The sequence below is a fragment of the Mytilus trossulus genome, chromosome 10, assembly GCF_036588685.1.
Source record: "Mytilus trossulus isolate FHL-02 chromosome 10, PNRI_Mtr1.1.1.hap1, whole genome shotgun sequence".
In the NCBI taxonomy this organism is placed as follows: Eukaryota; Metazoa; Mollusca; class Bivalvia; order Mytilida; family Mytilidae; genus Mytilus; species Mytilus trossulus.
The window spans coordinates 52061115-52087214 of NC_086382.1; the positions used below are offsets into that span (position 1 = coordinate 52061115).

General features: G+C 31.6%; 1 protein-coding gene across 2 annotated transcripts in view; it reads left to right on the forward strand.

Moving 5' to 3' along the window:
* The window catches only part of LOC134687587 (serum paraoxonase/arylesterase 1-like), a 117674-nt gene that overhangs the window by 90874 nt on the left and 700 nt on the right, over window positions 1–26100 (forward strand). For both annotated transcript variants that reach the window (XM_063548001.1, XM_063548002.1), the window contains exons 7-9: window positions 22779–22982; window positions 24444–24525; window positions 25058–25195. In XM_063548001.1, coding sequence (XP_063404071.1) covers window positions 22779–22982; window positions 24444–24525; window positions 25058–25195 — 424 coding nt within the window. The remainder of the gene's footprint in view (window positions 1–22778; window positions 22983–24443; window positions 24526–25057; window positions 25196–26100) is intronic.

Genomic DNA, 26100 nt, shown 5'->3' on the forward strand with positions numbered 1-26100 from the left:
TCTCCTTCGCTTCAATAGTATTTCGATAGACGAGAGTAAGCTTGATAATTTTCCTTGGTCATGTTCACGTCGCTAAAAAAAATCTGCGCAGCAGGGTGATATAGTCTAAGAGAAAAACGTAACCAGCTAAAAAAGGATAATAATAATATTGTCACAGAATTATCAAACCTATATTTGGATACCAATTGTACTGAGATGCACATTGTAAAAACTTCTCTAATGATAAACACTTAATCAGAGATATCTACAAAAGATACAAAATATGCCACAAATTACTATATAGCATACTATACTTACCGAGTTTAAAAGTTTTCAGTTCCAAATATTTTTTGAAACAATACACATTCAAGTTAAAAAGATTAACAACACCAAATCTACTGAAACAGTACTGAAAATAACAATACCGAAATAGTACTGTCAACATCAGTACTGAAACAGTACTGACAAAATCAGTGCTGAAACAGTACTGACAAAATCAGTACTGAAACAGTAATGTCAAAATCAGTACTGAAACAGTACTAACAAAATCAGTACTGAAACAGTACTGTCAAAATCAGTACTGAAACAGTACTGATAAAATCAGTACTGAAACAGTACTGTCAAAATCAGTACTGAAACAGTACTGTCAAAATCAGTACTGAAACAGTACTGTCAAAATCAGTACTAAAACAGTACTGACAAAATCAGTACTGATTTCATTGAAAGTATAACATTATAAGTTTTCAGTCTTTCCTAACAGTACTGATATGCACGAGGGTAGAAATGTACCAAAAAAGTATAGGTAAATTATTGGTAGTGTAGGACCTGAGTGTAAATGGTCATTCAATTATGTGAAGAAGAAAAAATTTAGGCCTATCTGGCCTAATTGATTTCTAAAACTATTATATTTCATTGTACCTGTTCAACATTTTTTCATTTATTTGTTTCTTTCTTAATTTGTGTGAATTAACATATGTTTGGATTGGGAAACAAGTTTTGCAACTTATATTAATCCCTTTCCACTTTGCGGGTGAGAGTGCTGCCTTGTAGCGGCATTAGCCTACTCTTTTTCGAAATCTACAAGGGTGTCTTTAACGTGCAAGAGATATGGCTCTCTCTTATCACGGGTCAGCCATTTATCGTCCCCTTGCGACGGACTATCATCGTTTCCTTAAGACCATACTCGCAAATGGTGTCAAGGGAGAGCAGAAAATTGAGTCCCTGAAATTGTCATCCCGAACGGGAATCGAACCAGGAACCTTTAAGTTAGTAGTTCGATGATCTAACCACTACACCACGGCTCTCACTAACATTGTTACAGTAAATGTTAATTACTACACTTTCATACCACAACAAATACTGTAATGGTATCACTTATATTTGTGTCCATATATTATAACCAAAAAAATAAAAAGAGAATAATTTTGCACTACCATTTTTGTATTGAATATTATAACTTTTTAGATATCTAGACACATTAACTAGATGCTCATAATATCCACTTTACATGCTTGAATTCTACCAGATTACCCTAAGAACAGTTATGAGTCTTTGAAGCATGCTGACAAAGGATCTTTTCACGATATCATTTTCACATTAGTAAAAACTCCTTTTTGCTTTGACAAGCTTTGGAGGAAATATTATCAAAGAATTGAAGAAAAACCACAACACATAAGTTCTCTTTCTAGCTCATCTAGCCCCAAGCATCATGTCAGGCATTTTCAATACTAAAAAAAAACAATTCGACATTTTGACAAAAAGTTTTACTAATGATACTGACGATCCACCATAAAGTAATATACATATATCCATACAAATAGTAAGCAAATACATATGAAAAAGATGTGGTATGATTGCCAATGACACCAAAATGACACAGAAATTAAAACAACTACAGTACGACCTTCAACAATGAGCAAAGCCCATACCGCATAGTCAGATATTAAAGGCCCCGAAATGACAATGTAGAACAATTCAAACGAGAAAACTGACGGCCTTATGTATGTACAAAAAATAAACGAAAAACAAATCCACACTCATCTGTGTCCACACTTGTTATCTAATAAAATATCATAAAAACACTATATATATAATTATATATATTATTAATTCGTATATTTTAACATATTTGATTCGTTTAGAGATAGTCACATGTTAAACTATATTTTCGAAGGTAGAGAAAAAACGGCGGATAGAGATATTGACCGGCAAAAAGCATATCGCACGGTTATTTTTAGAATATCTAAAAACCGATATACTTTGTGACGTCATGTACTGAATTTCAGGGGCGGATTCTGGATTTTAGAAAAGGGGCGACATTTTTAAAGATGGCTGAGCGAAGCGAGTCGAAAAAAATTGTGACCTTTTTGGGGGCTAAAAAACATAAAATTTGTGTAGAATGCATATTTAAACGGTTCCTTATTTTGGGCATATATATTTTATAGTTGCTGTAAAGTGTAAGGGTTGAACATTTTTTTATGCTGTATATATAAAATAATAGTAATGATCCAAAGCTATTTACTGCTTTATTGCATGTAGGACCTCGACATGGACAATTCTTTTTGTTGTATGTTAAGTTAGAACAACCTCACAGATTTCTTGTTGTTAACCAGATATACGCCGGGCTCTTCAATGAAATTTACAATACGACCGACACGATTGAAGAAAGACAAACAAGCAATTTTTATCCAAATGCTCGGTTGATATGTTTCGCCAAATTTTTTTAATGGAAATGCGGGGTTCCAAATTAACAAAAGGCTACGACATAATTCTAAAATGACAGCGAGTTTATGAATGACGGTTGACAAATGGATCACACACAGCAGCCGGTGGCATTTCGGTCTTGAAAAAAGAATTTAATATGCAGTATCAGTCCGCCGAAACAGACATTCCAGTCACACATGCAAACCCCCGCCCCCAAAAAATACGCCCGTTTTTTTGTTCATCATGTTTATATAATTCTAAATAATTTTGTTGGAAACTTTCGTTTCTTATAGCAAAAAAGTGGACAAGATTATTGTTTTCAATCCAGATACGGTCAAAATTTTAGTTTTTAATAGACAAAAACCCAAGTCAGTTTTTTTTCTTTCAAATATCTCAGACCGCCTTCTCTAACAAATGGTTCGTTCCTTACACTTTAAATCTATTTAGACTGGGGACCATCATTCAGCTGTGTTATTTCTAGTAAAAATAGGCTGGTGCGTTTGGGGTTACACAGGTTTCCGTAGGTAAGTAATAATGTTGTGGAACTTTTTTTCAAGAAAGTGTAATAGAGTATAACTTTCTGTCTCGTGGAATTGTGAAATAGAACTTCAAGTCAATACGTTCTTGTTCAATCCTGTTTCGTTTTGAAGATGTCATGATTGTTATCCTCAGTCTATGTGTTACTGAAATTTGATTTTCAAAATTACTGAGTGACGTTTTACGGCGAACTGGTCAACTCCGCCATAGCGAATCACATGAGTTTGTTATAATCAGTAAATACCAGCAAAAAATATCATTATAAATAAAGAATTGTCGCATAAAAAATAAATACACGGGAAATGGGAAAGTTCTCGAAGACTTGTCTGATTAATCAGTTTCCCCAAAAAAGTCCAAGCAATCATTATCATCTTGAAATAAATAGAAATATGTTTACAATTCAATACTTGTGTTAATTAAGGTTATTAATAGTGTGATACGTTTCAAACTGACAGACCAATACATTTAAATTATAGATAAATGTCTTTAGAAATTTCTAGGAAATGCTTCCAATATTTCATAATTTTCTCATTTGAAATTTCAAATGATAAATAATTACAGAATAAACTTTAAATGATAAATTATGAGAAATTTGAAGTTAAAATATAATATAAAATGGGGAAATAAAACTCAACAAAAGCCATTTGATTTTCTTCTGATCATTGACTATTATAAGGTATTTCCAATTTTCAATGGAAAGACCTTTTGATATTTTTCTGATTATTTTTTTTTCTGCCAAATTTTTTTCGCAGATCCGTTCATCATCCGTTTTGTCGGTTATACGTCCGGTAGAGGTCCGTTTCACATTTGTTCAACATTCGTTTTATACGTGACACATCCGGTCGAAATCCGTTAATGAATTTGTCTTTTTTACCTCCAACGGAACTGTAGCGGACAATTTACGGATACAAAATTGAAACGAAATGGACGAGTACCGTCCAAAACAGACGCCTACCGGACGTTCAACGGACACTTCATCCGTTGGACGTCCGTTGAAAGTTTTGAACATGCTCAAAATTTTCCACCGGATATAACGTACGCTTTACGGACACGAAACGGGTATGAATGGACGTCTAACGATTGAGAACGGATGTATAACGGACATGAACGAATTGAAAAAAAGGTAATCGTTAGGTATCCGTTCGAGCTATCCGTTAATGCTCGGTCACACCTTACCGGATAGCACGAACGGACGCCTAACGGATAAAAAATTAAAGTTGTCCGCTGACGAAATTGTCCGTTGAATGTCCGTTCAAAGTTTTGAACATGCTCAAATTTTCCACCGGATATAACGTCCGCTTAACGGGCATGATACGGATATGAACGGACGTCTAACAAACATGAACGAATTGAAAAAAATGGAAATCGTTAGGCATCCGTTCGAGCTATCCGTTGAGGTGTGAACAAGGCTTTCATGTGTGACAGAGGCTTACAGAAGACAACTCGCTACGCATTTTAGATTTGCTATGGATTTCATAAAATGTTATACTAAAATCCCGGCCGAGTCAGCATTTTTTGTTAGTGTATACTATTGGAGTCCATTTAAAGACTTAAAGAAGGACTTGATTAACTGTAGAACCCTATGGGATTTATTGTGTTAAATTTTCAAATAACTATTTCTCGAAAACAGTAAGTGATAGACAGACACGGTCTTCAGTAATGAGAACAGGACAATATAACAAATAAAATGAAATAAAGGATGAGTGCTTTAATCTATCTTGGAAATGATCGCGATCCCCAACTCTAAATCATATACATACGTGTATATGGGACAATAATACAAATCAAATGAAAATAAAATAAAAAATCCCCGATGTCGCCCAACCTCCTTCTGTTTGAGGATTTGTGAACGCTCAAGGTCCCCACAACTAAACCACATATATTCATTTATGGGACATTATAACAAATCAAATGAAATATATTGGAGTCCATGGGGTCACCCAATCCCTCCTGGTTTTGAATTTTGAATTGGTCGAAATCCAAACCCTAAATCATAAATAGTCATATATGGGACAATAAAACAAATCAAATCAAATATAGTAAGTGTCCCTTAGGGTCACCTCACCCCTCCGTTTTAGAATTTGGAAATTGTCGAGATCCCCACCTGTAAACCATATATGTTCATTAATGGGACAATAAAACAAATCAAATGAAATATAGGGGGAGTCCCTTTGGTCACTCAACACCCTCCTGTTTGAGATCTTGTAATAGGTCGAAATTCCCAACCCTAAACCATATACATTCATGCAAGGGACAATAAAACAAATCAAATGAAATATAGGGGGAGTCCCTTTGGTCACTCAACACCCTCCTGTTTGAGATCTTGAAATAGGTCAAAATTCCCAACCCTAAACCATATACATTCATGTACGGGACAATAAAACAAATCAAATGAAATATATTGGGAGTCCCTAGGGTTACCAAACATCCTCCCGTTTGAGAACTTGAAATTGGTCGAGATCCCCATCCCTAAACCATATATATTCCTAAATATCAAAACAAATAAAATTAAATATAGGGGGAGTCCCTTGGGTCACTCAAACCCCTCCTGTTTGAGAACTTGGAAATGGTTCAGATCACTACCACTAAAACCATATATGTTCATGTATAGACAATAAGACAAATCAAATGAAATATAGGAGGAGTCCGTGGTTTTCCCCATCCTCTCCTGTTAAGAACGTGTAAACGGTCGAATTCCCAACCACTTAATCATGTGAAGTCATGTATGGGACAAATCAAATGAAATATAAGGGGAGTCCCTGGGGTCACATCACCCCTTCTGTTTTAAAATTTGGAAAATATCGAGATCCCCACCCCTAAACCATATATATATATATATATAAATAACCAATAAGTCAAATCAAATAGATTATAGGGAGAGTCCCTGGGGTTACCCAACACCCTCCTGTTTCAGAACTTGGAATTGGTCGAGATCCCCACCCCAAACCATATATCCATATATAGAAAATTAGAAAAATCAAATAAATTATAGGCAGAATCCCAATTGTCACCCGCCCCTTTCTGCTTTAGAAATTGTAAACTGTCGAGATCCAAATCCCTAAACCATATATAGTCATATATGGGGCAATTAAACAAATCAAGTGAAATATTGTTGGGAGTCTTTATGATCACCTCACCCCTCCTGTTTTAGAATTCAGAATTGTCGAGATAACCATCCCTAAACCATATTTATCTATGTATGGGACAATTAAACAATTAAATGAAATATAGGGGGAGTCCATGAGGTCACCTACCAACTCCTGTTCGAGTTGCCGGGTGACCTAAGGGACTCCCCCAACTCATGTTCGAGAACTTGGAAATGGTTGAGATCCCCCTAAACCATATATATTCATGACAATATTACAAATCAAATGAAATACACGAGTCCCTTGGGTCACATCACCCCTCCTGTTTTAAAAATTTGGAAATTGTCCCCACCCCTAAACCATATATATATTCTTATCGGACCACAGATGAATTATCACGTTGTAATTGGTTAAAACTCCCTATGGATTTTACTAACCCTCTATGGATCCATAGGGGGTCAGTAGCGAACTATATAACTTATAATATATAACCAATAAGACAAATCAAGTAAAATATAGGGAGAATCCCTGGTGTCATCCCACATCCTCCTGTTTGAGAACTTGAAAACGTTCGAGATCACACTTCGTAGCCATATATATATATTCATGTATGGAACAATAAAAGAAATCAATTAAAATATAGGGGAGTCCGAGGACTCACCACGACCCCTCACGTTTGGGAACATAGCAATGGTTGAGATCCCCACCTCGAAAAAAATATATGTTCGCGTAAAAGACAGTGAACAAATCAACCAAAATATAAGGGGGTCCCATGGGTCACCCACCGCTCATGTTTGAGACCTTGTAAACAGTCAAGATCCTCACCCCTAAACCATATATATTCATGTATGGGACAATAAAACAAATCAATAAAGTAAATGGGGAGTCCCTGTGGTAACAACATCCCCTCCTGTTTGAAAACTTGGAATTGGTCGGGATCCTCTTCCCTTGAACCATACATTTTTACGTGGGGGATGCAATAACAAATCAAATGAAATAATAAGAGTCCCTGGGGTCACCAGCCCCTCCTGTTCTAGAACTTGTAAATGGTAGATCTCCACTCTTAAATTATTGGTTGTCATGTATGGGACAATAAAACAAATCAAATGATATATTCAGGGAGTACGTGGGTCATTATTTCCATCCTGTTTGAGAATTTGTAAACGGTCGAGTCCCCCACACCTTAACCACATATATGGGACAATAAACAAATCAAATGAGATATATGGGGATTCCCTGTGATCACCCCACCCACTCCTGTTTTAGAACATGGAATTGGTCGAGATCCCAATCCTTAACTATATATATTTATGTATGAGAAAATAAAATAAATCAAATAAAATATAGGGTGAGTCCCTTGGGTCACCCACCCATACCTGTTAGAGAACTTGGAAATGATCGAGATCCCAACCCCAAACCATATATATTCATCCCGCCACATTTTTTATGTATGTGCATGTCCCAAGGCAGGAGCCTGTAATTCAGTGGTTGTCGTTTGTTTATGTGTTACATATTTGTTTTTCGTTCATTTTTTTAAACCAGAAAACATAATGCCCCTCTACTATCGTAGGTGGGGGCATACACAAATTAATAAATAACACTCATAATGCTTAGAATGGTTGTCCTCGTGCAACACAGTTAATAACACCATATAGGAAAAACAGAACTCATTTTGTCATAAGACACTGTCAAACATCCATACATACTATCCACACTCATCTGTGTCCACACTTGTTTTTTTTTACATAAATAAGGCCGTTAGTTTTCTCGTTTGAATTGTTTTACATTGTCTTATCGGGGCCTTTTATAGCTGACTATATGCGGTATGAGATTTGCTCATTGTTGAAGGCCGTACGGTGACCTATAATTTTTAATGTGTGTGTCATTTTTATCTTTTATGGATATTTGTCTCATTGGCAATCATACCACAACTTCTTTTTTATATCATGTATAACAAATATAATAAGGTTTATGGCGAGTCCCTGGAGGTCACCTCACCCTTCCTGTTTGAGAACTTGTAAACGGTCAAGATCCCCACTCCTAAACCGTATTTATTCCTGTTCGTCATTTCAAAAAGATTTGAATGTCATACAAGATCATTCTCCTATGCGTCGCATATGTATATATATCACTTTACTACTCTTAACCAATGTGTACTGGACTTTGTCCAATGTCAGGCTTCAACGTGAATGACGAATTGTTGGAGCTTTATTTGGGAGACTTCGTAACGGAATCCCGTTACAAATAGTATGTTTATTATAAAATTTTATTGGTGCATAAAATGAGACTAGGTTAATTGAATTTACTTTAATTATTTTAGGAATTATTTCTGGGCCTATCACAATTTTTAACCGGATTTTTGTGACAAAAATGTCGGTTATTGATTTGGGGATGTACGGCGGGCGGCCGGGCGGGCGACACCCAAATGTTGTCCGTGCATTTACTTATGAACCATTCAACCGAAGCTTTTCAAATTTTAATATGTTGTTACAGACAACAAAATGAAGGTCAAGTTCAATAATGACGATTTTGACTTTTACCGTTCAGGAGTTATGGTTCTTGAAAGATAGAAAAATGGCATTTTCAGTCGCGTCCTTGCATTTACGCACTAACTGTTCAACCAAAGCTTCCCAAATTTTAATATGTTGTTACTGATGACAAAATGAAAGTCAAGTTCAATAATGACGATTTTGACTTTTACCGTTCAGAAGTTATGGTTCTTGAAATATTGAAAATGGCATTTCCAGTCGTGTCCGTGCATTTACGAATGAACTGTTCAACCAAAGCTTCCCAAATTTTAGTATGTTGATACTGATGACAAAATGGAAGTCAAGTTCAATAATGACGATTTTGACTTTTACCGTTCAGGAGTTATGGTTCTTGAAAGATAGAAAAATGGGCATTTTCAGTCGTGTCCGTGCATTTATGCATGAACTGTTCAACCAAAGCTTCTCCAATTTCAATATGTTGTTACTGATGACAAAATTAAGGTCAAGTTCAATAATTACGATTTTGACTTTAACCGTTCAGAAGTTATGGTTCTTGAAAGATTGAAAAATTGCTTTTTTAAGTCGTGTCCGTGCATTTACTCGTGAACCATTCAACTTAAGCTTTTCAAACTTTAATATGTTGATACTGATGACACAATGGAGGTCAAATTTGATATTGACGATTTTTACTTTCACCTTTCATCAGTTATGGTTCTTGTAATATTGGCAGGACACAAATAAATGTTAATAACTCCGGTTTGCTGTCGTTGTGACAGCCTCTTGTTATTTATGGATCATTGTTAATTAATTTGCCATTAAATAAACATAAATTTACAATAAACGAATGTCTAATGTTTGAAATAAATTGAAGCAACACTGCCACAGTTTCCATAATTACGTTTGCCTTGCTTTTTGGTTAACTGCCTACATCGCTTATAGTGCTTTGATTACTTTCTTTGGATACTCACACCGATAGTAGAAAGGTTAATTTTGTATAATTCCGTATTTGATTTTGAAATTTAAAAATCAAATGAGGCGACATTTTGCATTTGCGCCGATCTGCACTTCATTTGCGCCGATTTTTTCTTTCATTTGCGCCGATATTTTCTTTCATTTGCGCCGATTGTTTTCCAGGTAAATTACAGGTGAATAATTCAGTTCAGTTCAGTTCAGTTCAGTTTCTTGTATATTCCTCCATTAAATGTGGAGCACTACCCAAAGGGTATAGTTTGAGCAACTATTTACACTTTTTTTTTTGTGTTTTTTTTTTAATATATAATAATTTATATGTGCTAGGGTGTAGGAAAATGCCGATTAAAAAAAAAACTGCATATACATGTATTTACAGGAATTAAAATGGTCAAAAGTTTTAAATTACTTATAATCATTAGCTGAGAGTGCTATACATATAATAATTACATTAGATGTATGTTTCATTGTAATACGTTATTCTAATTGGCTAGCAGTACATCACATGTTATTCCGTAAACAATTGCATGAGACAATAACATTTATCATGCATGATGACACAAGGTCCCACAATAAAGTGCACAGGTGAATTAAATAAAACTGGATAACAATCGTGTTTTCATGATCCTAGCTAAAAAATGTAATTATAAGTATTGAATGCTTCTTTTTGTAACTTTATAGTGTTGTAAAAGCGTTGACCGTGCGTACATTTTAAGAATGAAGCGCGGAAGCGCTTCATACAAAATGTACTTCGGTCAACGCTTTTACACCCCAATAAATTTACAAAAAGAAGCATTCAATTCTTTAAAAGATATAAGAAGATGTGATATGAGTGCCAATGAGAGAACTCTCCATCCAAGTCATGTTATTTTTCATTTTACATTATAGACCTCTTCCATTAGCCACTTGTACAAATGTATGAATTGTCAATCATAACATGTATATAACTGTTGTCCCCTGCTCACAGTGGGGAGGTGGAAGAAGGCCTACAAGATACATTTCCAGACATTTTCCCTGAACGTAACCGTAGTTCTTCACCCTCTGTCTTTCGGACATCTGCCACATATTTATGCTCGATCTGTGTTTTGACAATAAAATCCGTGGTGACTCTGGCTTTACACAGTTTTATAGTACATTAGTAAGATATGTTGTTATATTTCAGGACACTTATCTTCCGGTATGTATGGCCCTTGATGAATAAAGAATTGTCTCCGCGGCTAGTTTCAGTGTGCAATATGTCTATCATGTTACAATGAAGTTGCAGAAACATATGAATCAAAATTATCTTAAAAACATAAATGAAAAACATTTAGAACCAAATTTTACCACTGGTATAGTACATGTACAAGTATTAACTTACCTGTAAATCTAATTAGGAGCAAATAAAAAAATCGGCGCAAATGAAAAAATGAAATCGGCGCAATGAAAGAACGAAAATGTTCAAAATCGGCGCAAATGTCATACGCCCAAATGAGGATGAGAGTCGAGAACTGACATTTGATCTCGAGTGTTCGAATTGATATATCAATCAATCTACCTTTTCTCTTATCATAAAAACATGTTCTTTAGTAGAATAAACAATGCAAAATTTAAAGACAATAATGAATTCAGCGTTGAAAAAACGATTTGATATGTCTACATTTTTAAGCTAGTGTCCGAGATAGCAAGTCGAACACTTCCGATATTTAGTGAGTATTGTTTTTATAATTAAGTCGAACGCTACAGGTATTATGTTGGGCGCCCAAGATATTGTAATTGAGGCTCGAGATATAATGTCTAGCGCTTCAGATGATATCAGTGATATTGTTGACTTTTTTCAAAACTCAAATGATGAAATCATAATCTTTCAGTCAGTTTAATTGAAGTCTGGAGCTGGCATGTCAGTTAACTGCTAGTAGTCTGTTGTTATTTATGTATTATTGTCATTTTGTTTATTTTCTTTGGTTACATCGTCTGACATCAGACTCGGACTTCTCTTGCACTGAATTTTAATGTGCGCATTGTTATGCGTTTACTTTTCTACATTGGTGAGAGGTATAGGGGGAGGGTTGAGATCTCACAAACATGTTTAACCCCGCCGCATTTTTGCGCCTGTCCCAAGTCAGGAGCCTCTGGCATTTGTTAATCTTGTATTATTTTAATTTTAGTTTCTTGTGTACAATTTGGAAATTAGTATGACGTTCATTATCACTCAACTAGTATAAATTTGTTTAGGGGCCAGCTGAAGTACGCCTCCGGGTGCAGGAATTTCTCGCTACATTGAAGACCTGTTGGTGACCTTCTGCTGTTTTTTTTTTTTATTTAGTCGGGTTGTTGTCTCTTTGACACATTCCCCATTTCCATTCTCAATTTTACGTATGGTTTGGGTTACAGGTTGAGATCTAGACATTATAAGCATAGTGCTCATTAGTTTAGCCTTGGTATAAAACACATAGTGCTCAGGACGATGAATATTGAAAAAGGAAAAAGAAACCTAATAAGGAAATGAAAATCGAATAAGGAACTAGAAACCGAATAAGGAAATCGAAACCGAATAAGGAAATAGAAACCCAATAAGGAAATAGAATCCGAATCAGGTAATAGAAACCGAAAAAGGAAATGAATATGAAAAAGGAAATGAAAATCGAATAAGGAAAAAGAATTGAATAAGGAAACGAAAAAAAATGAGGAAAAAAAAAATTTGAAAAAAAAAAATTTGAGGAAAAAAATTTTGAGGAAAAAAAAATTTTGAGGAAAAAATTTTTTGAGGAAAAACAAATTTTGAGGAAAAAAAATTTTGAGGAAAAAAAAATTTTGAGGAAAAAAAATTTTGAAGCAAAAAAAAATTTAGTTTGGACTTGTTATATTTTTCAAAATTGAATATCGAAATAGGAAAAAGGAACCGAATAAGGAAATGAAAATCGAATAAGGAAATGGAAATCGAATAAGGAAATGAAAATCCAATAAGGAAATAGAAACCGAATAAGGAAATAGAAACCGAATAAGGAAATAGAAACCGAATAAGGAAACAGCAATCGAATAAGGAAATGAAAATCGAATAAGGAAATAGAAACCGAATAAGGAAATAGAAACCGAAAAAGGAAATGAATATTGAAAAAGGAAAAAGAAACCAAATAAGGAAATGGAAATCGAATAAGGAAATGGAAATCGAATAAGGAAATGAAAATCCAATAAGGAAATAGAAACCGAATAAGGAAATAGAAACCGAAAAAGGAAATGAATATTGAAAAAGGAAAAAGAAACTGAATAAGGAAATGAAAATCGAATAAGGAACTAGAAACCGAATAAGGAAATCGAAACCGAATAAGGAAATAGAAACCCAATAAGGAAATAGAAACTAAATAAGGAAATAGAAACCGAAAAAGAAAATGAATATTGAAAAAGGAAAAAGAAACCGAATAAGGAAAAAGAAACCGAATAAGGAAATAGAAACCGAATAAGGAAATAGAAACTGAATAAGGAAATAGAAACCGAAAAAGAAAATGAATATTGAAAAAGGAAAAAGAAACCGAATAAGGAAAAAGAAACCGAATAAGGAAATAGAAACCGAATAAGGAAATAGAAACTGAATAAGGAAATAGAAACCGAAAAAGGAAATGAATATTGAAAAAGGAAAAAGAAACCGTATAAGGAAATGGAAATTGAATAAGGAAATGAAAATCCAATAAGGAAATAGAAACCGAATAAGGAAATAGAAACCGAAAAAGGAAATGAATATTGAAAAAGGAAAAAGAAACGGAATAAGGAAATGGAAATCGAATAAGGAAATGGAAATCGAATAAGGAAATGAAAATCCAATAAGGAAATAGAAACCGAATAAGGAAATAGAAACCGAAAAAGGAAATGAATATTGAAAAAGGAAAAAGAAACCGAATAAGGAAATGAAAATCGAATAAGGAACTAGAAACCAAATAAGGAAATTGAAACCGAATAAGGAAATAGAAACCCAATAAGGAAATAGAAACCCAATAAGGAAATAGAAACCGAAAAAGGAAATGAATATTGAAAAAGGAAAAAGAAACGGAATAAGGAAATGGAAATCGAATAAGGAAATGGAAATCGAATAAGGAAATGAAAATCCAATAAGGAAATAGAAACCGAATAAGGAAATATAAACCGAAAAAGGAAATGAATATTGAAAAGGAAAAAGAAACCGAATAAGGAAATGAAAATCGAATAAGGAACTAGAAACCAAATAAGGAAATTGAAACCGAATAAGGAAATAGAAACCCAATAAGGAAATAGAAACTAAATAAGGAAATAGAAACCAAAAAAGGAAATGAATATTGAAAAAGGAAAAAGAAACTGAATAAGGAAAAAGAAACCGAATAAGGAAATAGAAACCGAATAAGGAAATAGAAACTGAATAAGGAAATAGAAACCGAAAAAGGAAATGAATATTGAAAAAGGAAAAAGAAACCGTATAAGGAAATGGAAATTGAATAAGGAAATGAAAATCCAATAAGGAAATAGAAACCGAATAAGGAAATGAAAATTGAATAAGGAAAAAGAAATCAAATAAGGAAACAGAAACCGAATAAGGAAAAAGAAATCAAAAAGGAAATGAATATTGAAAAAAGAAAAAGAAACCGAATAAGGAAATGAAAATCGAATAAGGAACTAGAAACCGAATAAGGAAATCGAAACCGAATAAGGAAATAGAAACCCAATAAGGAAATAGAAACCCAATAAGGAAATAGAATCCGATTCAGGGAATAGAAACCGAAAAAGGAAATGAATATGAAAAAGGAAATGAAAATCGAATAAGGAAAAAGAAATTGAATAAGAAAACGAAAAAAAATGAGGAAAAAAAAAATTTGACAAGAAAAATTTGAGGAAAAAAATTTTGAGGAAAAAAAATTTGAGAAAAAAAAAATTTTGAGGAAAAAAAATTTTGAGGAAAAAAAATTTTGAGGAAAAAAAATTTGAGTAAAAAAAAATTTGAGGAAAAAAAAAATTTGAGAAAAAAAAAAAATTGAGGAAAAAAAATTTTGAGGAAAAAAAATTTTGAGGAAAAAAAATTTTGAAGCAAAAAAAAATTTAGTTTGGACTTGTAATATTTTTCAAAATTAAATATCGAAATAGGAAAAAGAAACCGAATAAGGAAATGGAAATCGAATAAGGAAATGGAAATCGAATAAGGAAATGAAAATCCAATAAGGAAATAGAAATTTTTAACTGAATAAGGAAATAGAAACCGAATAAGGAAATAGAAACCGAATAAGGAAACAGCAATCGAATAAGGAAATGAAAATCGAATAAGGAAATAGAAACCGAATAAGGAAATAGAAACTGAAACAGGAAATGAATATTGAAAAAGGAAAAAGAAACCGAATAAGGAAATGGAAATCGAATAAGGAAATGGAAACTGAATAAGGAAATGAAAATCCAATAAGGAAATAGAAACCGAATAAGGAAATAGAAACCGAAAAAGGAAATGAATATTGAAAAAGGAAAAAGAAACCGAATAAGGAAATGAAAATCGAATAAGGAACTAGAAACCAAATAAGGAAATTGAAACCGAATAAGGAAATAGAAACCCAATAAGGAAATAGAAACTAAATAAGGAAATAGAAACCAAAAAAGGAAATGAATATTGAAAAAGGAAAAAGAAACCGAATTAGGAAAAAGAAACCGAATAAGGAAATAGAAACCGAATAAGGAAATAGAAACTGAATAAGGAAATAGAAACCGAAAAAGGAAATGAATATTGAAATAGGAAAAATAAACCGTATAAGGAAATGGAAATTGAATAAGGAAATGAAAATCCAATAAGGAAATAGAAACGGAATAAGGAAATGAAAATTGAATAAGGAAAAAGAAATCAAATAAGGAAACAGAAACCGAATAAGGAAAAAGAAATCAAAAAGGAAATGAATATTGAAAAAGGAAAAAGAAACCGAATAAGGAAATGAAAATCGAATAAGGAACTAGAAACTGAATAAGGAAATCGAAACCGAATAAGGAAATCGAAACCGAATAAGGAAATAGAAACCCAATAAGGAAATAGAATCCGATTCAGGGAATAGAAACCGAAAAAGGAAATGAATATGAAAAAGGAAATGAAAATCGAATAAGGAAAAAGAAATTGAATAAGAAAACGAAAAAAAATGAGGAAAAAAAAATTTGAGAACAAAAATTTGAGGAAAAAAATTTTGAGGAAAAAAAATTTGAGAAAAAAAAAATATGAGAAAAAAAAAAAAAAATTGAGGAAAAAAAATTTTGAGGAAAAAAAAATTTTGAGGAAAAAAAATTTTGAAGCAAAAAAAAATTTAGTTTGGACTTGTAATATTTTTCAAAATTGAATATCGAAATAGGAAAAAGGAACCGAATAAGGAAATGGAAATCGAATAAGGAAATGGAAATCGAATAAGGAAATGAAAATCCAATAAGGAAATAGAAACTGAATAAGGAAATAGAAACCGAATAAGGAAATAGAAACCGAATAAGGAAACAGCAATCGAATAAGGAAATGAAAATCGAATAAGGAAATAGAAACCGAATAAGGAAATAGAAACTGAAACAGGAAATGAATATTGAAAAAGGAAAAAGAAACCAAATAAGGAAATGGAAATCGAATAAGGAAATGGAAACTGAATAAGGAAATGAAAATCCAATAAGGAAATAGAAACCGAATAAGGAAATAGAAACCGAAAAAGTAAATGAATATTGAAAAAGGAAACCGAATAAGGAAACAGCAATCGAATAAGGAAATGAAAATCGAATTAGGAAATAGAAACCGAATAAGGAAATAGAAACCGAAAAAGGAAATGAATATTGAAAAAGGTAAAAGAAACCGAATAAGGAAATGGAAATCGAATAAGGAAATGGAAACTGAATAAGGAAATGAAAATCCAATAAGGAAATAGAAACCGAATAAGGAAATAGAAACCGAAAAAGGAAATGAATATTGAAAAAGGAAAAAGAAACTGAATAAGGAAATGAAAATCGAATAAGGAACTAGAAACCGAATAAGGAAATCGAAACCGAATAAGGAAATAGAAACCCAATAAGGAAATAGAAACTAAATAAGGAAATAGAAACCGAAAAAGAAAATGAATATTGAAAAAGGAAAAAGAAACCGAATAAGGAAAAAGAAACCGAATAAGGAAATAGAAACCGAATAAGGAAATAGAAACTGAATAAGGAAATAGAAACCGAAAAAGAAAATGAATATTGAAAAAGGAAAAAGAAACCGAATAAGGAAAAAGAAACCGAATAAGGAAATAGAAACCGAATAAGGAAATAGAAACTGAATAAGGAAATAGAAACCGAATAAGGAAACAGCAATCGAATAAGGAAATGAAAATCGAATAAGGAAATAGAAACCGAATAAGGAAATAGAAACCGAAAAAGGAAATGAATATTGAAAAAGGAAAAAGAAACCAAATAAGGAAATGGAAATCGAATAAGGAAATGGAAATCGAATAAGGAAATGAAAATCCAATAAGGAAATAGAAACCGAATAAGGAAATAGAAACCGAAAAAGGAAATGAATATTGAAAAAGGAAAAAGAAACTGAATAAGGAAATGAAAATCGAATAAGGAACTAGAAACCGAATAAGGAAATCGAAACCGAATAAGGAAATAGAAACCCAATAAGGAAATAGAAACTAAATAAGGAAATAGAAACCGAAAAAGAAAATGAATATTGAAAAAGGAAAAAGAAACCGAATAAGGAAAAAGAAACCGAATAAGGAAATAGAAACTGAATAAGGAAATAGAAACTGAATAAGGAAATAGAAACCGAAAAAGAAAATGAATATTGAAAAAGGAAAAAGAAACCGAATAAGGAAAAAGAAACCGAATAAGGAAATAGAAACCGAATAAGGAAATAGAAACTGAATAAGGAAATAGAAACCGAAAAAGGAAATGAATATTGAAAAAGGAAAAAGAAACCGTATAAGGAAATGGAAATTGAATAAGGAAATGAAAATCCAATAAGGAAATAGAAACCGAATAAGGAAATAGAAACCGAAAAAGGAAATGAATATTGAAAAAGGAAAAAGAAACGGAATAAGGAAATGGAAATCGAATAAGGAAATGGAAATCGAATAAGGAAATGAAAATCCAATAAGGAAATAGAAACCGAATAAGGAAATAGAAACCGAAAAAGGAAATGAATATTGAAAAAGGAAAAAGAAACCGAATAAGGAAATGAAAATCGAATAAGGAACTAGAAACCAAATAAGGAAATTGAAACCGAATAAGGAAATAGAAACCCAATAAGGAAATAGAAACCCAATAAGGAAATAGAAACCGAAAAAGGAAATGAATATTGAAAAAGGAAAAAGAAACGGAATAAGGAAATGGAAATCGAATAAGGAAATGGAAATCGAATAAGGAAATGAAAATCCAATAAGGAAATAGAAACCGAATAAGGAAATATAAACCGAAAAAGGAAATGAATATTGAAAAGGAAAAAGAAACCGAATAAGGAAATGAAAATCGAATAAGGAACTAGAAACCAAATAAGGAAATTGAAACCGAATAAGGAAATAGAAACCCAATAAGGAAATAGAAACTAAATAAGGAAATAGAAACCAAAAAAGGAAATGAATATTGAAAAAGGAAAAAGAAACTGAATAAGGAAAAAGAAACCGAATAAGGAAATAGAAACCGAATAAGGAAATAGAAACTGAATAAGGAAATAGAAACCGAAAAAGGAAATGAATATTGAAAAAGGAAAAAGAAACCGTATAAGGAAATGGAAATTGAATAAGGAAATGAAAATCCAATAAGGAAATAGAAACCGAATAAGGAAATGAAAATTGAATAAGGAAAAAGAAATCAAATAAGGAAACAGAAACCGAATAAGGAAAAAGAAATCAAAAAGGAAATGAATATTGAAAAAAGAAAAAGAAACCGAATAAGGAAATGAAAATCGAATAAGGAACTAGAAACCGAATAAGGAAATCGAAACCGAATAAGGAAATAGAAACCCAATAAGGAAATAGAAACCCAATAAGGAAATAGAATCCGATTCAGGGAATAGAAACCGAAAAAGGAAATGAATATGAAAAAGGAAATGAAAATCGAATAAGGAAAAAGAAATTGAATAAGAAAACGAAAAAAAATGAGGAAAAAAAAAATTTGACAAGAAAAATTTGAGGAAAAAAATTTTGAGGAAAAAAAATTTGAGAAAAAAAAAATTTTGAGGAAAAAAAATTTTGAGGAAAAAAAATTTGAGTAAAAAAAAATTTGAGGAAAAAAAAAATTTGAGAAAAAAAAAAAATTGAGGAAAAAAAATTTTGAGGAAAAAAAATTTTGAGGAAAAAAAATTTTGAAGCAAAAAAAAATTTAGTTTGGACTTGTAATATTTTTCAAAATTAAATATCGAAATAGGAAAAAGAAACCGAATAAGGAAATGGAAATCGAATAAGGAAATGGAAATCGAATAAGGAAATGAAAATCCAATAAGGAAATAGAAATTTTTAACTGAATAAGGAAATAGAAACCGAATAAGGAAATAGAAACCGAATAAGGAAACAGCAATCGAATAAGGAAATGAAAATCGAATAAGGAAATAGAAACCGAATAAGGAAATAGAAACTGAAACAGGAAATGAATATTGAAAAAGGAAAAAGAAACCGAATAAGGAAATGGAAATCGAATAAGGAAATGGAAACTGAATAAGGAAATGAAAATCCAATAAGGAAATAGAAACCGAATAAGGAAATAGAAACCGAAAAAGGAAATGAATATTGAAAAAGGAAAAAGAAACCGAATAAGGAAATGAAAATCGAATAAGGAACTAGAAACCAAATAAGGAAATTGAAACCGAATAAGGAAATAGAAACCCAATAAGGAAATAGAAACTAAATAAGGAAATAGAAACCAAAAAAGGAAATGAATATTGAAAAAGGAAAAAGAAACCGAATTAGGAAAAAGAAACCGAATAAGGAAATAGAAACCGAATAAGGAAATAGAAACTGAATAAGGAAATAGAAACCGAAAAAGGAAATGAATATTGAAATAGGAAAAATAAACCGTATAAGGAAATGGAAATTGAATAAGGAAATGAAAATCCAATAAGGAAATAGAAACGGAATAAGGAAATGAAAATTGAATAAGGAAAAAGAAATCAAATAAGGAAACAGAAACCGAATAAGGAAAAAGAAATCAAAAAGGAAATGAATATTGAAAAAGGAAAAAGAAACCGAATAAGGAAATGAAAATCGAATAAGGAACTAGAAACTGAATAAGGAAATCGAAACCGAATAAGGAAATCGAAACCGAATAAGGAAATAGAAACCCAATAAGGAAATAGAATCCGATTCAGGGAATAGAAACCGAAAAAGGAAATGAATATGAAAAAGGAAATGAAAATCGAATAAGGAAAAAGAAATTGAATAAGAAAACGAAAAAAAATGAGGAAAAAAAAATTTGAGAACAAAAATTTGAGGAAAAAAATTTTGAGGAAAAAAAATTTGAGAAAAAAAAAATATGAGAAAAAAAAAAAAAAATTGAGGAAAAAAAATTTTGAGGAAAAAAAAATTTTGAGGAAAAAAAATTTTGAAGCAAAAAAAAATTTAGTTTGGACTTGTAATATTTTTCAAAATTGAATATCGAAATAGGGAAAAAGGAACCGAATAAGGAAATGGAAATCGAATAAGGAAATGGAAATCGAATAAGGAAATGAAAATCCAATAAGGAAATAGAAACTGAATAAGGAAATAGAAACCGAATAAGGAAATAGAAACCGAATAAGGAAACAGCAATCGAATAAGGAAATGAAAATCGAATAAGGAAATAGAAACCGAATAAGGAAATAGAAACTGAAACAGGAAATGAATATTGAAAAAGGAAAAAGAAACCAAATAAGGAAATGGAAATCGAATAAGGAAATGGAAACTGAATAAGGAAATGAAAATCCAATAAGGAAATAGAAACCGAATAAGGAAATAGAAACCGAAAAAGTAAATGAATATTGAAAAAGGAAACCGAATAAGGAAACAGCAATCGAATAAGGAAATGAAAATCGAATTAGGAAATAGAAACCGAATAAGGAAATAGAAACCGAAAAAGGAAATGAATATTGAAAAAGGTAAAAGAAACCGAATAAGGAAATGGAAATCGAATAAGGAAATGGAAACTGAATAAGGAAATGAAAATCCAATAAGGAAATAGAAACCGAATAAGGAAATAGAAACCGAAAAAGGAAATGAATATTGAAAAAGGAAAAAGAAACCGAATAAGGAAATAAAAATCGAATAAGGAACTAGAAACCGAATAAGGAAATCGAAACCGAATAAGGAAATAGAAACCCAATAAGGGAATAGAAACTAAATAAGGAAATAGAAACCGAAAAAGGAAATGAATATTGAAAAAGGAAATAGAAACCGAATAAGGAAAAAGAAACCGAATAAGGAAATAGAAACCGAATAAGGAAATAGAAACTGAATAAGGAAATAGAAACCGAAAAAGGAAATGAATATTGAAAAAGGAAAAAGAAACCGTATAAGGAAATGGAAATTGAATAAGGAAATGAAAATCCAATAAGGAAATAGAAACCGAATAAGGAAATGAAAATTGAATAAGGAAAAAGGAATCAAATAAGGAAACAGAAACGGAATTAGGAAAAAGAAACCGAAAAAGGAAATGAATATTGAAAAAGGAAAAAGAAACCGAATAAGGAAATGAAATTTGAATAAGGAAATGGAAATCGAATAAGGAAATGAAAATCCAATAAGGAAATAAAAACAGAATAAGGAAATAGAAACCGAAAAAGGAAATGAATATTGAAAAAGGAAAAAGAAACCGAATAAGGAAATGGAAATCGAATAAGGAAATGAAAATCGAATAAGGAAATGAAAATCCAATAAGGAAATAGAAACCGAATAAGGAAATAGAAACCGAAAAAGGAAATGAATATTGAAAAAGGAAAAAGAAACCGAATAAGGAAATGAAAATCGAATAAGGAACTAGAAACCGAATAAGGAAATGAAAATTGAATAAGGAAAAAGAAATCAAATAAGGAAACAGAAACCGAATAAGGAAATAGAAACGAAAAAGGAAATGAATATTGAAAAAGGAAAAAGAAACCGAATAAGGAAATGAAAATCGAATAAGGAACTAGAAACCGAATAAGGAAATCGAAACCGAATAAGGAAATAGAAACCCAATAAGGAAATAGAATCCGATTCAGGGAATAGAAACCGAAAAAGGAAATGAATATGAAAAAGGAAATAAAAACCGAATATGAAAAAGAAATTGAATAAAGAAACGAAAAAAAATGAGGAATAAAAAAATTTGAGAAAAAAATTTTAGGAAAAAAAATTTTGAGGAAAAAAGATTTGAGAAAAAAAAAATTTTGAGGAACAAAAATTTGAGGAAAAAAAAATTGGAGGAAAAAAAAAATTTGAGAAAAAAAAAAATTTGAGGAAAAAATTTTGAGGAAAAAAAAATTTTGAGGAAAAAAAATTTTGAGGACAAAAAAATTTTGAGGAAAAAAAATTTTGAGGAAAAAATTTTTTTGAGGAAAAACAAATTTTAAGCCAAAAAAAATTTAGTTTGGACTTGTAATATTTTTCAAAATTTGAATATCGAAAAAGGAAAAAGGAAAAAGGAACCAACTTGTGTCTGGTAAATAGACCAACAATAAGTTTTGAAGTTGAAAATCGTGCATTGAAGACCCAAATTTTCCAATGGTTCGAACAAACAAACAATTTTTAATTAGAATGTAAACAAATAAACACGGCCATATGCATATAGACTCAGTAAATACATGTTGATTTTTAGAATAGCACTAATTTAATAGAAAAGTAAAATTTCAGAATTTAAATTCATTAAGACAAACGTTAAATTTTGTCTTTTAATTCATTGACTACAAATTAAAATGTGTGCAAATGAAAGTAATGATATGCCAAAATATATATATATTTCTCGTCTGCTTCTTCATTTTTAGAAGTTGGGATGTGCCATGTAGAAAATGGTTGAGCTAACATTGCAAATTGAATATAATTTCTTTAATGTCGTTTGATAGATGATCATAGCAGTGTCTGTGTTTTTACAGAATGAATGATATCTTAGCAATAAGTAACGACTCATTTTATGCAACACAGTATCTGGAATATTACAACAACAAATATTTATCACCATTAGAAATATACGGTATGATGAAGTTGGGAAAAGTATGGTTCTATGATGGGCATGAGTTTAAACAAGTTTTATCTGATCTTGGATATCCAAACGGAATAAATGCTTCACCAGATTTAAGGTATGTGGTCAGTACAGGTTAAGTACTAAAACATAAATATTATTAAAGAACAGGGCTGAATAAACAGTTTTGAAAAAAAAATCATAAAAATTACATAAAAACGATCAGTCAAAGTTACGTTGGTTTTTTTTTTACATACCAGTTATTTAAGGTGGTTTTAATCAATTACAAATACTCTTCCGAGCTTTTGTTTGTTGTAAAATCAAAGTCCTCCGATGTGGCATCCCCGGATATATATTTACATAAACAGCATGACGTTTGCCACATGCTAGGCATATACTATCTCCTCTGGGTTTTTATGGGGTTCTTGTTGCTCAGTTTATATCCATTTGGTATTTTCCGTCTCACTTATGTTTATTTATTTTCCAAACTTTTCTTTTTTTTCCTTGTGTAATGGAGTACATAGCAAATTCTACACATTCTGAAAAAATATTTTGCAAGACCGTTCAAGTACAATTTATTATGTCTGTATTGTAAACAGGTTCCATAATAATAGGCGATCGGCAACTAACTATGCACTATTACACAGAGTGACAATATGGATAAATTTTACGTCATTTGTATGACGTTGCAATTCCAATTTAACCTAATTCCTTCCTTTGACTTTCCAGGCTTTCCATCTGGTTGGTCTATACATTGTTTGGAAATCAACATAGCAAATGATAGAAAAAAATATTGTTCAATCAATATCACGGGGGATTTTCCACATAGTGGATATTTCTATGAATGTTACTTTGGTGTATCATAAAAGGAGCGCCGATCCAAAAGAGTATTGTTTCCAAATTTTTTAGGACTGCCAATTTGAGCTATAATACTTAACTTTTATTTTAAAAATACATCACTGTTTGTGGTGTACTGTGGTGTTGTTAAGAGGAAATTACCATTGTTATTCTGAGGTAAACATGTTAAGATAAGCTATTATCTTATTTGTTTCTTTGTTTAATATGCGTTTCTCAGTGCTGAGAGTTGTTTTTTGTACAATATTCCTGTCATGTAGTGTTGTCATTTTAGTGATATTTTTTTAACATTGTAATATGAGCGGCAGGATTAGGCTAGCTATTTTTCTTTAATTTTCCAGTACTAAATCTGTAATATGGCAGCTATTATAGAATAGTCTGTTTCTATATATGTTAGCGTTTGTTTTTGTTGCACTGCAGTGTTTCTGCTGTTCCGTTGTTTCCCTCTTCTAATTTGTGTGTTTCTCTTGTTTTTAGTTTGTAACCCGGACTTACTTTTCTCTCCATCGATTTATGACGTTTGAACAGCGGTATACTACTGTTGCCTTTATCTATAGACATAAACCGATTTACTCAAGCATCACTAGTGAGTCTTTCCAAATCGTAACATACACCTTGCATAGTTTCGAAAGCATTGAGACTATGAAGATTTTTTTTATTTTTAATTGTTATATTAATTTGATTGAAAATGATAGTTTTTATCTAACATTCAGTTTATTCACAGCACTATATATATCGCTGAATTCTGGAGTAAACAAATTAATGCATTCCAGCGACAGAAGGACAATAGTCTTCATTTAATGCAGGTAAAATATATGATTCTAAAGCATATATCGTGAAATATCTAAATATCGGCTGGTATATATGACACTGTTCAGCGCTGACCGTTTGACATTTCGTAAAGACCAAAATATATAATACACTGGATCACTACATATATCGCGCTCTTTGACACTTACTTGATGTTCACCTTCAAGTACCGGTATTTAAACAGATATATGGTCAATGGTACTTATTATCAGCTCGTCTAGACTTAGGCTGTTATGACAGTTCTGCTAACTTTATATATTCACCTATATGTTGATGAAGACCGTATATTTTACTCTTGATTTCACTTCTAGATCAAAATGAAATATCAAGAAACACCTATAAGTACTTCATTTTTGACATATGACAGAATGAAACGATATATTAAAGAGATGACCTATTGGATTTGTGATCGTGATTTTATAATTCGAAGAGAAAACGTTCCATTCTCGTTGTCTGTCGTCGAATAGTCCAAATATTGCAGATGTTCTATACTACAAATGTTGAATAGTCTAAGTCCTTGTTTTGCAGACTATATTCATTGATACAGCACCAGACAACATAGAAGTTGATCCTGTGACAGGAGACCTTTGGATTGGATGCCACGCTCGTACCCATCTTCTTCATAAATATGAAGAAGTAAATGGTCAATCATGGTCACCATCCCAAGTAAGAAAATTAAGAAGATGTATAACTTAAATTCCAAAAAAACTAGTAAATAGATAATTTAACACAAAGACAAAAAGAGAATGCGATAGTCCAAAATATTTTACAAGAATATTTGGCAATTAATTTGACATCAACTAATAGAAGGAAAATGATATATGGTATAAGTGGATGTTCTAGGGTGTTAAATATTTTCTATTACGGACATTCTCCCTGTTTCTGATTTTTAATTCTTAAACATGCATCACGAACGAAAAGTTATGCAATTTCTGTCATAACAAAACGGAATGATTTTGAAAACGAAGGGCCAACATCTCCTGAATATATCTCAGACTTTGGTTCATTTGCAGAGGACTTGTTTTATCTTTTTGGAACATGCAACAAGACTGTTTTAAAACATATACACTTTCTAGTTGACGTTGAAACAATAATTTTACATATATTGAGACACATATAGTCAAATTATAAAGTAATGGGCAATAATTATGTATGATTCTGAGTATTTCTAAGCATAAATAGGAATAGACTCATGATAGATACTAAGATTGAATTTTGTGTTTACGCAAGACGTGTGTTTTGTCTATAAAAGACTCAACAATGACGCTCGAATCAAGAAAAGTAACAAAAAAGGCTAAATAAAGTGCGAAGTTGAAGAGCAATTGGGACCAACAAATTCCAAAATGTTTTTGCCAAATTCAGGTAAGATAATCTATTCCTCATGTAATAAAGCAATATCATTTCAAAAATTAAAAGTTTTGTTAACAGTTTATATATAATAACATGACCATATCAATGATAAATCATATCAACACAGAAATGCTGACTACTCGGCTAGTGAAAGATATATTGAGCCAAAATTAAACGTCGATCAACAAAAGAAAGGCTATGTATCGTCTTTCCGATAGAAA